We start from the raw sequence: 17,420 nt of genomic DNA, 5'->3' as shown, positions 1-17,420 counted from the left end.
AGATCCCAAATAGCCAAAGAGACCTTAAATAAAAAGAACAAACCTGGAGGTATTCCATCCCTGATTTCAAGCTATACTGTAAAACTATAACTAAAATAGTCTGGTACTGGCATAAAAACAGACCAACAGAATAGAGGGACCAGAAATAAATTCACATTTTTATGATCAATTGATTTTTAACAAAGGTGCCATGAATGTATGATAGGGAAAGGAGTATTTTCCATAAATGGTGTTGGAGAAACTACACATCCACATGGAAAATAATAAAATTAGAATGCTATTTCATACCCTATAAAAATCAACTCAAGAAGGAATTTGTAAAACTACTAGAAGAAAACATATTGGAAAAATCTGGGGATTGATTTCTTGGATCTAAACAAAAGTTCAGGCAACAAAAGTAAGAATGGACAAATTAAAGAACTTCTGCACAGCAAAGAAGCAGTCAATAGAGTGAAGAGATAACCTATGAAATGGCAGAAAATGTTTTCAAACCATACAATTATAGGGGATTTGTCTTAGTCCATTTTGTGCTGCTGTAACAGAATAACTAAAACTGGTTAATTTATAAATAATACAAATATTTCTCACTGGGCTGGAGGCTGGGCAGTCCACAAAGTGCCAGCATATTCATTATCTGGTGAGGAGTTTTTTTTTAATTTATTTTTTTATTATTTCTTACATACATCACAATAGAGGAGTGCATTACATTCATAATTTTTTTTGCATTGCAATTCTTAATACATCTGTTGCATCATTTCCATGGTGGAAAGGCCACAGGCAAGAGAGGTACGCCATAAAGTAGCACCAAACTTGTTCTTTTATACTAAATCTACTCCTGAGATAATGGCCTGTAATACACTCATGAGAGCAGGCCTCTGGCCTAATCACCTCTCAGAGTTCACACCTCTTAAAATGTTACAATGGCAATTAAATTTCAACATGAGTTTAGGAGGGGACAAGCATTCAAACCATAGCGGGGTTAATAACAGACAAACGACTTGATTAGACATTTCTCAAAAGAAGACCTACAAATGGCCAATATATATATTTTTAAAAATGTTCCACATTAAGGAAATGCAAATTGAAACCCAATGTGATATCACCTCACACTGATTAGAATGGCTGTTATTGAAAAGACAAAAGGTAAGTATTGAAAAGGAAGTGGAGAAAGGGGAAACCTGGCTTATTGTTGGTAGAAATGTGAATTAGTATAACTGTTATGAAAAACAAAGTGCAGGTTCCTCAAAAAGTTAAAGATGGAACTACCATATGATCCAGCAATCATACTACTGAGTATATTTCCAAAGGATCTACAAAGGAAATGAAATAAGTATGTCAAAGAGCTACTGCATTCCCACATTCATTGTAGCATTATTCACAGTAGCCAAGATGGATACAACCTAAGTATGCCTCAGTAGTGGAATGGATAAAGAAAAGGTGGTGAATATATACAATGGAATACAATTCAGCCTTAACAAACAAGGAAATCCTGTTATTTGTGACAACTTGGATGAGCCTGGAGGACTTTATATTAAATGAAATAAGCCAGACAGAAAAACAAATTCTGGGTGACCTCATACATGGAATTTGTGATTTTAAACCCATGAAGCAGAGAATGGAATGGTAGTTGCCAAGGAGTAAGGTGGGGGTGAAGAGGTAGATTAGGGAGATGATAGTCAAAGGGTACAGAATTTCATTAGGAGGAATAAGTTGGAGAGATCTATTGTACAATATGGTGACTATAGTTAATGATATATTCTTAAAAACCACCATGAGTAGATTTTAAGTATTCTCAACACAAAGCATGTGTGTATGTGAGGCAAAGCTTATTATGTTAATTAACTTGATTTAGCCATTCCACAGTGTATACATATTTTAAAACATCTTGTCATATTTGATAAGTATATGTGATTTTTATTTGTCAGTTAAGACAAAAGATTTAATACAACGTGTGTTTGAGAAAATGATTAGGGTGGTTTTTTTTGTTTGTTTGTTTGTTTTAACACAGAGGCACTCAAACACTGAACCACATCCCCAGACCTACTTTTTATTTTATTTTGAGACAGGGTCTCACTGAGTTGCTTAGAGCCTTGCTTTTGCTGAGGCTGGCTTTGAACCCACGATCCTCCTGTCTCAGCCTCCCAAACCACTGGGATTACAGGCATGCGCCATGATGCCCAGCTTAGTTTTTAAATTTATATGTGGTTAGTGAGATAATTGCTAAACCTTTGAACACTTTCTAAATTGCAAGTTAACTTATCAAGCTATATTTAGGCATTGGCTCATATATTTTACCAACTCTTATTTTCACAGTATGAAAATGGGACAAATAATAAATATTCTTCATGTCACACCCCCTGACTGTCCATTTCACTCATTTGAAGATTTCCAAATGCACTGGGATGACCTGGTAGGAGCAGAAATATATGTAATATTAGAGTTATCTTTTTTTGTTTCTTGTAATTTAACCAAAGTTTGGCTTTCTCCAAGATGATTTAAATTTTGTGCTTAATTTATAGTATGGCTATAAACTTCCAGAAGATTGTGGAGATGTTAAAATATATTGCAACATCTACTTCAAAATGGTCGGAGAAAGAACCTTCACGTATCCTTTAGGCACCACTTGTATCAGACGTTGTCTGCCCACCTTTTATCTAGTCTTATTCCCACTACTAGTTTGTCATTAGCTAAGTGAAACTACTTTTCCGTCTACTTCCCTGAAAGAGTGGCTTTTGTTTTGTTTAGAATTTCTTCCTATTTACTTGAGGATGAGCTTAATAAGGCTAATTTTTTCATTAAATACTGTTTCAACAATTTAGATAAAAAAGAAAACAGAGTAGACAGACAAAATATTTTCATATTTGTTTCCTAGTTAAAAAAAAAAAAGTGAAAAAGAAAAAAGGTGTAAGTCTCCTTAGCCAAGAGCACCCTCCAGTGGTGTGTTGGACATTATTGGAAGGGTTGAATTAAAGAAATTAACGAAGATTTTTCTTTCTGGAAGATTAATTTTACAGGCAGTTTACAGGATATGACTTGCATTTAATGCATCAAATTAACATAAGAAAATAGTTAACAGTATTTTTTAAAAATTCAATCATAAAAAGAGCACAAGTGTCAGGTAGAACTCTAAAATCTTAATAAGCACTGAGTTCACCCTTCCTGTCTCATACTCTTTATATTCTGGCCAACTGGAATTTAGAAATGGAATAGCCATCACCTGCTCTCTCTATTTTACATTTACTAACCATCTGCTGTAAAACTGAGGTTTACATATACCAGTTACACCCTTTCACTCAATGTTAAGACATTATTCCAAGTCTTTAGAATATTTCTCATGAGAAAAAGTAACTTCTTCCCTCAGAGAACTGCTTTTAGGATTTGATTATAATTCATATGTGTTGGCTCTCTGAATATTTCATTGATTTTTGAGATATGAGATATTCATCATTATAATCTACAAGTGTTATGTTTTCCTTATAAATTATTTTTTTAATATCTTAGTTTGCCAGCTGTATAATTAGGGAACAAGAGTTGCCTTGATTGTGAATGTTATATTAAAATATCATATACCCTCATAAAAATATGCAACTATTATTAACAAAAAGTTAAATTTTTTTAAAATGGAAGGAATGAAGAAGGTCTCTGAGGAAGTGTGCTTTTTGGCTTTGAATAGTATGGGACAGGCAATATAAAACTAGCTAGGATTTATTTATGTATCTTTTCAACATTGCTATTTAAATACTTTTAAAAATTCCATGACAATTGCTATCTTGTGTATACAAAACCCTTCACATTGTTCTTTAACATTGTTCAGATACCCTCTCAGTTGCATTAGAAGTCAGCCCATACAGTTCTTTCCAAGGGTAGATTTGGAAGGAGTATTGAAAAGTTTTCTTTCAGACTTAAAGTCTAAACTACCCCAGATATGTGGATTTCCCACAAAGATGACAAATAAACCTTGCTACTACACACATGAACTAACCAAACCTCATATACAGGTAAGAGATGTTTTAATCTTAACTTAAAGTTCAAATCATATAATGCAGCCATCTTACTTGGATCTCTTGCTTTCTTTGATGACCCAGTCCCTGTGTAAGGACTTTTTCTCCTAGTTCAGTGTTTCATTAATACTATATGCTTTCATCAATGTATTTAGCCATTTATTCTTGCCATTTGTCACTGGTGTATTTAACATGGTATTATAGTTGTTTACTGAAATATTTCACCTACATTGAGGATATAAATGAGATGGGTTGCTAGAGATTAAAGAGGGCACTAAAGAGTATTTTTTGGAGACCGTGCTGTTGGTACAAACTCAGTTCAGTAGAAGGCGGGGTGCCTGCTGCTCACCAGGATAAGCCACTGGAGGTCTTCTCTGGAAGCTGCAGGAGGAAAGCAGTACTGGCTCCTATCTGACTTTACTGAGAAACCACTATGTCTGCTGGTGGATAAGTGAAAGAAGGGCCATTCGGGGTTTATTCTATACCCTAGAGTTTGTTAGAACAAAGGGGTAAAAAACTGAACTTGAAATCAGATTTAGAGTTTTAAGTTTTACTAGAAAACTAGAAAACTTTGGGGGAATGATGACTGCTTCTTCTGGGTTTGTCCTCTTTGTATTTTTAAAATAAAATTTTATGGTGACATATAGAAAATACATATATGTACAGTTTATTTTTTCCTCTGTTCTTTTTATTTTTAATTTATTTTTATTTTTATTTGTTTTACTTAATTGTACATGACAGCAGAATGCATTTCAATTCATCAAACACAAATGGAGCGCAACCTTTCAATTCTCTGGTTGGACACAGTATAGAGACACACCATTCGTGCAATCATACATGTACCCAGGGTAATGATGTCCATCTAGTTCCACCATCTTCCCTACCCCTTTACTCCTCCCCTCTTTCCCTTTGCCTAGTCCAAAGCTCCTCTATTCTCCCCATGTCCCTCCCTTCATCATAGATCAGCATCCACCCATCATAGATCAGTATCCACTAATCAGAGAAAACATTTGGCCTTTATTTTTTGTGATCTACTTATATCGATTAGCATACTATTCTCTAACTCCATCCATTTACCTGCAAATACCATAATTTTATCTTCTTTTAATGCCAGTTTCTTTATCCATTCATCTAATGAAGGGCATCTAGGTTGGTTCCACTGTTTAGCTATTGTGAATTCAGCTGCAATAAACATTGGTATAGCTATGTCACTATAGTATGCTGATTTTAAGTCCTTTGGGTATAAACAAAGTAATGGGATAATTGGGTCAAATGGTGGTTCCATTCCAAGTTTTCTGAGTAATCTCCATACTGCTTTCCAAAGTGGTTGCACCATTTGCAGTCCCACCAGCAATGTATAAGTATACCTTTTTCCCCACATCCTCTCCAACACTTATTATTGCTTGTATTCTTGATAACTGCCATTCTAACTGGGGTGAAATGAAATCTTAGAATAGTTTTGATTTGTATTTCTCTAATTACTAAAGATGTTGGACACTTTTTCATATATTTGTTGATTGCTTGCTTGTATATCTTATTCTGAGAGTGTCTATGCAGTTCCTTAGCCCATTTATTGATTGGCTTGTTTGTTTTCTTTGGTATTAAATCTTTTGAGTTCTTTATGTATTCTGGAGATTAGTGCTGTATCTGATGTAGTAAGGTAAAAATTTGCTCCCATACTGTAAGCTCTCTATTCACCTCACTGATTGTTTCTTTTGCTGAGAAGAAGCTTTTTAATTTGAATGTATCCCATTTATTGATTCTTGATTTTATTTCTTGTGTTTTTGGAGTCTTGTTAAGGAAGTCTAGGCCTAATCCAACGTGATGAAGATTTGGGCCTACTTTTTCTTCTATTAAGTGCAGGGTCTCTGGTCTAATTCCTAGGTCTTTGGTCCACTTTGTGTTGAGTTTTGTGCATGGTAAGAGATGGAGGTTTAATTTCATTTTGCTACATATGGATTTCCAGTTTCCCCAGCACCATTTGTTCAAGAGGCTATCCTTTCGCTAATTGGCACTTTTGTCTAGTACAAACATTGGTCTACCAGTCTATTTTGATGCCAATACTATGCTGTTTTGGTTACTATAGTTTAATATCTGGTATTGTGATGCCTCCTTCTTCACTTTTTTTGATATGGATTGCTTTGGCTATTCTGGGTCTCTTATTTTTCCAAATGAATTTCCTGATTGCTTTTTCTAGTTCTATGAAGAATGTCATTGGGATTTTAATAGGAATTGCATTAAATCTGTATAACAGTTTTAGTAGTAGGGCCATTTTGACAATATTAACTCTGCCTATCCAACAGCATGGGAGATATTTCCATCTTCTAAGGTATTCTTCAATTTCCTTCTTTAGTGTTCTGTAGTTTTCATTGTAGATGTCTTTCACCTCGTTTGTTAGATTGATTCCCAAGTATTTTATATTTTTGGAGGCTATTTTAAATCAGATAGTTTTCCTAATTTCTCTTTCAGTGGATTCATCACTTACATATAGGAATGCATTTGATTTATGGGTATTGATTTTATATCCTGCTACTTTGCTGAATGAATCATGTCATCAGCAAATAGTGATAGTTTGAGTTCTTTTCTTATGCATATTCCTTTATTTTGTCTGTCTGATTGCTTTGGCTAGAGTTTCAAGGACTATGTTGAATAGAAGTGGTGAAAGAGGGCATCCCTTTCTTGTTCCAGTTTTTGGAGACAATGCTTCCATTTTTTTTTTTTTTTTTTCTGTTTAGAATGAAGTTGGCCTTGGGCTTAGCATAGATAGCTTTTACAGTGTTGAGGTATGATCCTACTATTCCTGGTTTTTCTAGTGTTTTGAACATGAAGAGGTGCTGTATTTTATCAAATGCTTTTTCAGCATCTATTGAGATAATTGTGTGATTTTTGTCTTTAAAGACTATTGATGTGATGTATTACATTTATTGATTTCCATATGTTGAACCAACTTTGCATTCCTGGGATGAACCGCACTTGATCATGGTGCACTATCTTTTTAATATGTTTTTGTATGCAATTGGCCAGAATTTTATTGAGAATTTTTGCGTCTACATTTATCAGGAATATTGGTCTGAAGTTTTCTTTTCGTGATGTGTCTGTTTTTGGTATCAGTGTGCTGCTAGCCTCATAGAAGAGTTTAGAAAGTTTTCCTCCTTTTCTACCTCAGGGAATAATTTGAAGAGTATTGATATTAGTTCCTCTTGGAAGGTCTTATAGAACTTGGCTTAGAATCCATCTGGTCCTGGGCTTTTCTTGGTAGGCTTTTGATGGTCTCTTCTATTTCCTTGCTTGAAATTGATCTGTTTAAATTGTGAATGTCCTCCTGATTCAGGTTGGGTAGATCATATATTTCTAGAAATTTTTCAGTGTTGTCAAAATTTTCTTTTTTGAGTATAACTTTTTCAAAATAATTTCTAATTATCTTCTATATTTCAAAAATGTCCATCATGATATTTCCTTTTTCATCACAATTTTAGTAATTTGAATTTTCTCTCTCCTTCTCTTCATTGGTGTGGCTAAAGGTTTATCATTTTATTTATTTTTCAAAGAACCAACTTTCCATTTTGTTAATTTTTAATTGTTTCTTTTGTATCAGTTTCATTGATTACAGCTCTGATTTTAATTATTTCCTGTCTTTTACTGCTTTTGGTGTTGATTTGTTCTTCTTTTTCTAGGACATTGAGATATGTTAGGTCATTTGTTTGTTGACTTTTTATTCTTTTGATGAATGAGTTCAATGCAATGAACTTTCCTCTTAGCACTGCCTTCATAGCATCCCAGAGATTTTGTTATGTTGTATTGGTGTTCTCATTTACCTCTAGAAATGTTTTTATCTCCTCCCTGATGTCTTCTGCTATCCATTGCTCATTCAATATCATATTATTTAGTCTCCAGGTGTTGGAATATCTTCTATTTTTTATTTTATCATTGATTTCTAGTTTCATCCCATTATAATATGATAGAATACAGGATAGTGTCTCTATTTTTTTTTGTATTTGCTGAGAGTTGCTTTGTGGCATAATATATGGTTTATTTTAGAGAAGGATCCATATACTGCTGAGAAGAAGGTATATTCATATATGTACAGTTTAATAAATAATTATCAAATGCCCATGTAAATAAATCCAGGCATAAAATATAATATTGTTAGGAGTTTGGGAACCTCTGCTTACACATTCCTAGTTATTACTCAACATACTCAAAGAAAGGTAACCACTATCCTGACTTCTTTGAAAATTATTTCTTGTTTTCTTTGTTTTTTAATCTTAGTATGATCCTTAATTCTATATTTGAGTTTTGCCTCCTTTTGAACTTCATGCCAAGGAAATTGTAGAGATGTGTTCCATTGGGTCTGGCTCTTTTTGCTCAGCATTGTATTTGTGACATTCATCGATGTTCTTTCATTTAGCTATAGTCAATTCACTTTCATTTCTGTGTAGTTTTTATTGTATTTTATTATACCACAGTTTGTTTATCCAGAATACTATTGATGGACATTTGGATTGGTTCTGTTTGAGGGCTATTAGTAGTCATGCTGTAGTGAAAATTTATGTGTGTCCCCTGGTTGTATGGACATGATTCTTCCAGCAGTGAAATCAGTATGCTTCCAACTTTCGTACCTATGCCAAGCTATTTTCCAAAGTGGCTGCGCCAGTTTATACAAATCCCCTCCTGACTCAGTCAGCATAGGAGAGTTATATTGCCCCACATCCTTGTCCACATGTGTTAGTAGTCTTTACTTTCAACCATTCTGGCAGATGTGTTTATTATCATATTTTTAATTTATATTTTCCTAATTATTAATGAGGTTGAATACTTTTTCATATGCATATTGACCATCATTTCTGAAGTGTCTTTCCACCATTTTTGTACTGTGTTGTATGTTTGTTTTTAATCCTTTTAGAGGTATTAACAGACAACAGGTATGAATTCTTTATCAGTTATGTGTTTCACATTTATCTCCTTCCATTCTATGACATGTTTCTCATTCTCTTAATGGTGTATTTTAATTGACAGGAAGTCTTATTTACAGTCAAAATTATCCATTTTTTAATGATTGGTACTTTTTGTGTCTTTTTTTTTTTTAAAAGTGTCTGTACCCAAAGTGATGAATGTATTTTCTTATAATATCATCTAATAAAAGGGTTATTCTTTTCCATCCAAATTTAGATATACATTCACATTGGAATTTATTTTTGTTTTATGGTGTGATGTGGGCAATAATATTTCTTTGTTAATATGGATATCTCTTTGCCCAAGCAATAGAATTGAAAAGACCATTCTTTCCCTGCTATTTTTCAGTGTACAATCTCTTTTGTAAGGTGTCTTATGGGTATGGGACTATTTCTGGGCTCACTCATCTTTCTCTGGTTTGTTTATTTATCCTTGCACCAATACTATACTTTCAGAATTATAATTAATCTTAATCTTTGCATTTATTACAAATATTAGTGTAAGAACATTAAATTTTATAGATTTATTTAAATCTAGTGAAGCATCTTATTATTCTTGATTCATGCATTTTCATTCAAATTTAGTTTCAGTTTATCAAGTTTTACACACATACATACACACACATACACACACATACACACAGCCTGTCGGGTTTTGATTGGAGTTTAAATATTTCTCCTCATATTTAAATATGTCTAATTACTTTCAATAATAGTTTATAATTTTTATAGGTAAATCTTGTACACCTTATTAGATTGGGTCTTAAGTATATATTGTGAATGAACTTTTAAAATTTATTATCTTTTATTTTAAAATATTTTCATATTTACTATAATTTCTTTTTTGACCCATGAATTATTTAAAGGTGTACTTCTTAATTTCCTAACTTGTGAGAATTTTTTAGTTGTTTTTTTCTTTTTGGTTTCTATCTGATATTTGCTGAAGGGGTTCTGATCTCCCACTATGATTGTGATTTGTCTGTTTCTCCTACTTTTAGCTTCTGCTTTCTGTATTCGGAGACCACAATAGTAGATACATGTAAATTTAGAATTGTTTGTCTTCCTAGTGAGTTTAACTTGTTTGCATTTTGTATGACCGGACTTACTTGTTGCCAAACAGTAATAAGAATTCTGGGCCTGCTGTATTTTACCCAGAAACACAGAAAGGGCTTTCCACTGAAGGCATTTGAAAGGAAAACTAGTGTTGCTTTGTCTTCATATGCCACAAATCCTTCTTGAAAAAGCTTCTGTATTCCATTAAGATTTATGGAGATTTTCCTGGATGTAACTGTATTTTTCTGTATTGGTAGATAGCTAACAGATAAACTTGTTTGTTCTCATGGAAAAGAGCATCTGTCCATTATTACAGCATAAAATCGGAATACACTTATTGCTGGAACCACTGTGTATACTTAAAAAGGAACGACATTTGGATGCCCACCAGGAACAGAAGTGCTCTAGAGATCATTCACAGGACTACAGTTTCTCTTTCTGCATAGCTTGTCTGCTCAATGTGCCTTCTTGACTTACTTACCAAGGGTCTCTGTTTAGTTTCCACTGCTATAGTGATTTGGGCTTTATTTATTTGCCCCAAACATCATACCTTGTGACATTTTTTCAGGTTTTGTTTCCATGTGAATTATTTGAGTTTCCTTATACTCCTCTACTAAGATCCACCAGAGCTGGTATCTGAGACCATTCTCTTCCTAAGCCCAGTCACATCATCTGTCACTAGCCAGCTTATGAATTTGGTATCCCTGGGTCAGGGGCTATCCACCCCCTCTACAATTAGCTGGGGAAGATGGCACAAAAATATGGTAAACTAGACATCAGGGGCTATAAGCAAGGCTTCCTTAGAAGGACTATGGATGGACAAATACCACTGACATCTTTATGATACCATGTCTTAACATTTTCCCTAGACATAACCTATTTTATAGTTTAGTTGCTAGCCAAGATTACATTCAGAGAATTTGGAAGAAGATATATAATTACATCATGTGTTTTATTTATTTATTAAATACAATTCAAATCTGTTTTATAAATACTAAATCAGGACAATGTACTTGTGAAAATTGCTTCATAAATGTAAAATAATAACTGGAAATTTTGATCATACATTATACCTTTTGCTTATACATTTTCTTCTGAAAATGGAACCCTGATAATAAGTAAAGACTTATTGTAATGAGTCTACTCATTCCTTTCTTTCCTTTTATTTTTCTAGTTTAAGTGCTTTTCTAGTCATTTCTGTGCTTTCTGTGTACCAGATACTTTTACATGTATCCTCTAATTTAATTATCAAAATTGGCCCTAGAGATAAAAAATTGTTTTCTTAATTTTGAAGAAGAAGGAACCAATGCTCAGGGAATCCAAGTATTTAACTGAAGCCACGCAGTTTAACACACTGCAAAATTAGAATTGAAATCCAGGGGGCTGGGGATGTGGCTCAAGCGGTAATGCGCTCATCTGGCATGCACAGGGTGCTGGGTTCGATCCTCAGCACCACATAAAAATAAAATAAAGATGTGTTGTGTCCACCAAAAACTAAAAAATAAACATTAAAAAATTCTCTCTCTCTCTCTCTCTCTCTCTCTCTCCCCCCCCCTCCCTCCTCCTCCTCCTCTCTCTCTTAAAAAGCAAAAAAGAAAAGAAATCCAGATAGTCATTCTGAGTTTTGTAATTGGAAAAAGTTTAGATTTCCTGTTCAGAGCTCAGGTTCTAGAAGTTGTCTGGTTTTGAATCCCTTATTACTTGTATAATTTGGGGCAAGCTATTTGATCTCCCTGTGACTTAGTTTCCTCACTTGTAAAGTAGTATGAAGAGACAGTGGTGGTGAGACACCACTTTTCATGGATGAAACACTCTGGGAGCAACTCTGAAATGTAATCTACTGCGTGTCATGTTTGTCAGGGATTGTCTTTCACAGGAGCAACACCTGTGAAGGATGGGAAGAAAGCAAGGTTGGGTAAGACAGATGTTAAAGCAAGTTAGGCACTAGACAGCCTTGGCCAATCCTCCCAGCCGTCTGAGGCTAGACTGGCCCATCAGAGTTCTGCATTGGCCAGAATTGCCAGGCCTTTGTAAACTGTCCTGAGTTTTTAAAACTCAGCTGATATTTTAAAATGTTCTAATTAGCAGGAGTGCTTAGCCAAGCTAGCTGTTTTAAATTATGGAAATTTCTAAAGATGCTTGAAAGAAACTGGTATAATGAACACTCACATGCCTGTCATCTAGCTTCCCTTGACATATTTTTAGGTAAGGGATAAACCAGAGTTATTTTGAGACAAATTTCAGATATGTTATTCTTTTATCTTAAAGACTGTGGTGTGCATTTCTACCTCATAAGAGCATTTTTATACCTACAAGAATTAACAACAGTTCCTTAATATCATCAAAAAACAGTTCATTCTACAATTACTCATTTACCTCAAATATTCATTTTTCAATCAGAAAATATGTCTCTAAATATCTTTTCATCTATACCATTATCTATAGCAGTTATTTGCTAGAAAATCAGAATCATTTACTTTGGAGAATATCCCCACACTAAGCTGGTGCCATGCATATATACAGGTCTTAATAGATGAAGTACGTTTGTTCACACATTTTGGTTATTTCTCAAGTTTCATTTAATTGTTACCTTAATACTAGGCCTCCATTAGATATCCATTCATATCTAAATATAGGTTCAAGCTTTTGGGTTTTCTCTATAATTTTATGTCAGTGTGTAATGTTATATATATTATATATAAATTCTAGAAATTAAAGGTCCACCAAAGTGCATTTTCCAATGATACCTAGGAGAATAATTATAATGATATAATAAAGCTTATGCTTTTTGTTGGCTCATGAATTCACAAAGCTTTGGTTTGTTTACCATTTACATATATTTAAGTTCTGTGAATTATTTATGATCTCATCTGCTGTTTACATAGTTTCTTTTTAGTCTTCTTATAAATTTTGAATGTAAACCTAGAGATTCCCCCCTTTGGGCTATTTATATTATTTTAAAAATTGAAATTATGAGTAAATAATATATTGACACAGGCCAAGGGGCAAAACAAACTCCTGGAAACTATTTTCACTAGCAGTGAATATCTGAGACAGGCAAGAAGAAAACAGAGTATGAATATAAACATATTTCAAAAACAAGACCCATATTCTGGAAAAGTTTTATGTTAGAACATAAGTAATTTATTCTTACATGAATCTTTCTAGAGTGCATTTTTCTTTTGATATTTCAGGTTTTAGGTATGTAGTTTAAAAGTTACTACAGTTTATGAAACCCAGGGTCCAAGAAATGAATGTTTTTCACTTTTCTATAATAATTTCATCCTAGTTCTTGAACCCTTTTTTCATCAAATGGGAAAAAAAATTCAACCTGGACACTTCAGGGTAACTCAGCCACTTCAGATAAAATCATCTCCTTGAAGCAGAATTTCAACCATATTTAAGAATCCTTCTCACATGCTTAATTGGTGTGTATAAGATGAGGGCAGTGGTGCACGGGGAAATTCACTAGTAGGTTTGCCTAATAGGGTCTATAGCAAAAGCACATGCTTTAAGCTTCATCTGCTCTGGATAACTGCAGGGCTGGTGAGAGATCACCTGAGCTTCTGCTAACTGAAAGTCAAAGAAGACATTTGTAATTAAGCCTTTCATCAAAAATAGCAGAAGTGGGGCTTTACCTTACTTCCTCCTTCCAAATTTTGTATATGTGTACTGATTGGCTGGTCCTAAATCAAAACCCTGAATGCAAAGGAGAAAATGTCACTTTGAGATTTCCAGGCTCTTGCTCAGGAAAGAACACAAGGAAGAAAGTTGAATGGAGGTGAATACCAGTATATCATTCCCACTGGGGATGGGGCAAGCCTTCACTTCTTGATCGATCTGATGATGATGGTCTCTTCTTGTGGTATTTTGACAAAGATGGTATACAAGATTACTCAAACAATTTTTACCTTTATGTTAGCTCCCATATATAGAGGACTTTAGAAGAACAGCTGTACCCCACTCTTTACTCTCTAGAGGTATTTGAATTGTGTCCCCCAAAGTGTATGTTAAAGTTCTATAGATTTTAAAATTTCAAACCACTACAATTTTATGTAACTTATTATGCCTCATAGATAATTGGGTCCATCTCTTATTTTTCCTATTTACAGGTCTGATCTCCCCAAAGTCTCTCCTAGTTTCCTCTTAACCCTATTCAACAACTGAACTTCAGTAGACAGGAGAAAATACAATTGTTCTGGTTTGAATGTTATTCCTAGAAGCTTTTTAAATTTTATTTTAAGCTGTGAGATATTTTTGATGTAGAAAGGTGAAAAAATCACTGTGTTCAATGTTTCAGATTATTACTACATTTCACTCTTTTATAGACACTAAAATTTAATTGATATGTATTTTGAAAGATTATAAACACTTCCATCAATAGATGAATTGATAGATAAAAATGTCATATGTGCATTCAATGGAATAGTCAACCATAAAAGAAAATGAAATTCTGATGTATGTTACAACATGGATGAAACTTGAGAACATTATGCCAAGTGAAATAAGCCAGACACAAAGGGAGAAATACTGCATTATTTCATATGAAATATCTAGAATGGGCAAATTCATGGAGTTATCTAGACTAGGCAAATTGCTGCCAGGAGCTCGGAGGAAGGGGAAACATTTTTGTTTGGGTTAAAGAAAATGTTTTAGAAATCATAAGATAACATAAGTTCAATGTAAATTGTACTTTCAGCCAGTAAATTGTTCACTTAAAAATAGTTAAAATGGTTATTTTATTATAAAATTTTTGTTTTATTTATTGTTATGTTTTAAAAAGAAAACATGACTTTTAATTTTTCAAGCTAACCATAAATACTTGGCTCTCTTTGATGCATCTGACCAGTCAGTTTGACAAATACTTGCTGAAACACTGTGGTAGGCAACAAAAGTACAAACACAATTAAGACAAAGCCCTGCCCTGTAGCCAAAATCCCACTTATCTTAAAAGGTTTAGTGTGGACACAAATCTCCTTTTTTCAACAAGTACTTTTGAGTAAGTATAAAAGATATGAGAAAAAATAAGTCATGATTCTTCCTCTCCAAGAATGTACTATCTATTTAGGGAGGTGAAACATTCTCACTAAACCATAAGACCACTTCCCTGTACTAGTTTTTTGTGACAGGTAATTATTAACTGGCAGCAGATCCTTAAAGAGTTGAGAGAAAAACAGTCATTCTGTGGTAGATTGACAGGTGGAGGATTTGGAGGAGGTGGGACTTTCAAGACAGGGAGAACCACAGCTGAGAACCGGATGCATAGCAAGATGGATGCATGAACACTTCTGGAGGACAATGTAGCTCTCTGTGTGTGTAGTTTTCATAGCTATTTATATAGAATTTAGAATATGCCTTCATCATAAGACATTAATTTGAAAGGATGGATACAAACCAAAGAAATGTACACACTATACCAGAAGGCCTATTTGCGTAGTGTTTTTCTTCACCTGTTCTACATATTATAGTATTACTTTATATTCTTTTTTTGATGATATTTATATTTTTATTTATTTTCAATTAAGGACATTATTACTTTATTTTTTTTCCAATTTCTATTCTTTCAGGAAAACAAAGTCAAGCCGCCCAATTTGACTACTAAAAAACTGTTCAGGGCTTCTCTGACTCAAGCCACTTCCTTAAAACCTTCCTGGGCTCCCAGTCTTCTACCATGTTCAGTAGCAACAGACCACAAGGTGGAGCTTTCCACAAGCCAGCCACAGTCTGGCATTTTCTCATCTCTGCATGGTCAGCCAGAGTCTGCTCAGGATAGAAAGCCATCACTGTCTCACAAGGTTCCACAACTTTGTTTTAAAGAGTCAAAACTCAACAGAGGAGACAATCAAGTTCAGCAAACAAGCCTTACCTCCCAAAATAACATCACCCCTAAATTTATACCAATTTTCAAAAATAAAATGTTACAGACAAACAAAAATATCTCAGCACTTGGCAAACTGAAAAGAAAACAGCATGTTTTTACAGATTCTAAATTATTTTCACTTAAAACTAGTATAATCAAGAACGACAAACTAAATTTAGGTCCAACTATTAAAAAAACACCCAATGGTAACATTCAGATGCATGCTAGAAATTTAAATCAGAAGAGCTCCAGATATCTGCAAGAAATAAATATTGAGTCCTATGAAAGTATGACAAAATATTCCTCTTCTCATGGAAAATCAATGGTGAGATCAGATGAAAGCAAACAGCTATCTAATAGTGAAGTATTTCAGATGTCAAATAATAATTTAGGTATGATAAAAAGCTCTGTTAATTTCCATGAAAGAGAAAATTTAACAAGTAAATGTATAACAGAAATTTTAGGGAAAAGCCACAAGTCTCTAAAACTGGAAAGACAGCCACACATTTTTGAATCAGACATAGAAACTAAAGATCCCCAACTACATCAGCAATCAGCAAATCAAACTAAAGAAGTCAATGTAAGTGATCATAGGTCGATAGCAAGCAGAACAGCCCGGTCTAAAAGAAAATTACATCTGGAGCCTTCAGACACTTCAAAGAAGCATCATTCCAGCACTGCTCATCAGGCAATCCAGTTCTTCTAGGGACCAGGTAAAAAATAAAATTTGGAAAAATTGTTTTAATCTGATGATATTCATGATGTACTAGACCTTTAAAAAGTAAGAATTTAAATGATTTGCCCAAGATCATCTAGAAACACAAGTATTAAGAAACAGAATTTCCACCCAAGACAAGTGTAAGTATACAGTTAATTTTTAATAAAGTGTACTTCTTCAGTCTGATATAGATATCTGATTTGGATAAACCAAAACCTAAGAGATCTCTCACCATTCCCAAAACTTAGAACATAGATGTAAAAGGAAAGAATATCTACCAGGTAACTGAGATGACACCTTTTATTTGTTTTTCTTTACATTATTTGAATTTTTTTTGCTACTTTGGGGGCTCCCCAGTATTTTGGAAAAAGGGAGCTATTCTTAAATTTCTTTTTAACATCAGCAAGGAAATAAGGAGAGGTGGAAATGACACATCCCTTGAATAAGGTCTATGTGCAGCCACTGTTTTGTATAATAAAGACTCCAGAGAGGGAATGACACGGAGACAGGCCTTGTAGGCTGCTTTTCACTCTTCTGGGGTCCCTGCAGACTAGGAAGTGAGGATAGCGGCAGCCTGCCTTAAGATGTAAAGTTATATGCCTCCAGAATACCATCCTTCTAATGGCACCTGAGGTAACAGACCTCAAGGGAGACCAGAGGTTCATCACCAGGTCAGAATTCATTCTGAAAGGGATGTAGTATCAGCTAAATTTAAACTTGAGATCTTTTGAGATTTAATTGACAATGCTGAGTCCATGGCACTGAATTCATAAACTTGTGCATCTGGAAATTATATTTTATTCTGTGTTTCCATCTGTTCTTCTCTAAGAACAAAT

General features: G+C 34.0%; 1 protein-coding gene across 1 annotated transcript in view; it reads left to right on the top strand.

Annotated features, from left to right (window-relative positions):
- C13H18orf63 (chromosome 13 C18orf63 homolog) overlaps positions 1–17,145 on the top strand; it is a 45,633-nt gene extending 28,488 nt beyond the window's left edge. Inside the window, 6 exon segments of the mRNA XM_013362433.3 lie at positions 2,314–2,410; positions 2,520–2,605; positions 3,815–3,998; positions 15,574–16,553; positions 16,555–16,579; positions 17,134–17,145. Of these exon segments, the coding sequence (XP_013217887.2) occupies positions 2,314–2,410; positions 2,520–2,605; positions 3,815–3,998; positions 15,574–16,553; positions 16,555–16,579; positions 17,134–17,145 (1,384 nt within the window).
- The last annotated feature ends 275 nt before the right edge of the window (positions 17,146–17,420 follow it).

The sequence above is a fragment of the Ictidomys tridecemlineatus genome, chromosome 13 (assembly GCF_052094955.1).
Source record: "Ictidomys tridecemlineatus isolate mIctTri1 chromosome 13, mIctTri1.hap1, whole genome shotgun sequence".
In the NCBI taxonomy this organism is placed as follows: Eukaryota; Metazoa; Chordata; class Mammalia; order Rodentia; family Sciuridae; genus Ictidomys; species Ictidomys tridecemlineatus.
Note: the sequence above shows the minus strand (reverse complement) of the source record. Positions and strands in the feature narration are given on the sequence as shown.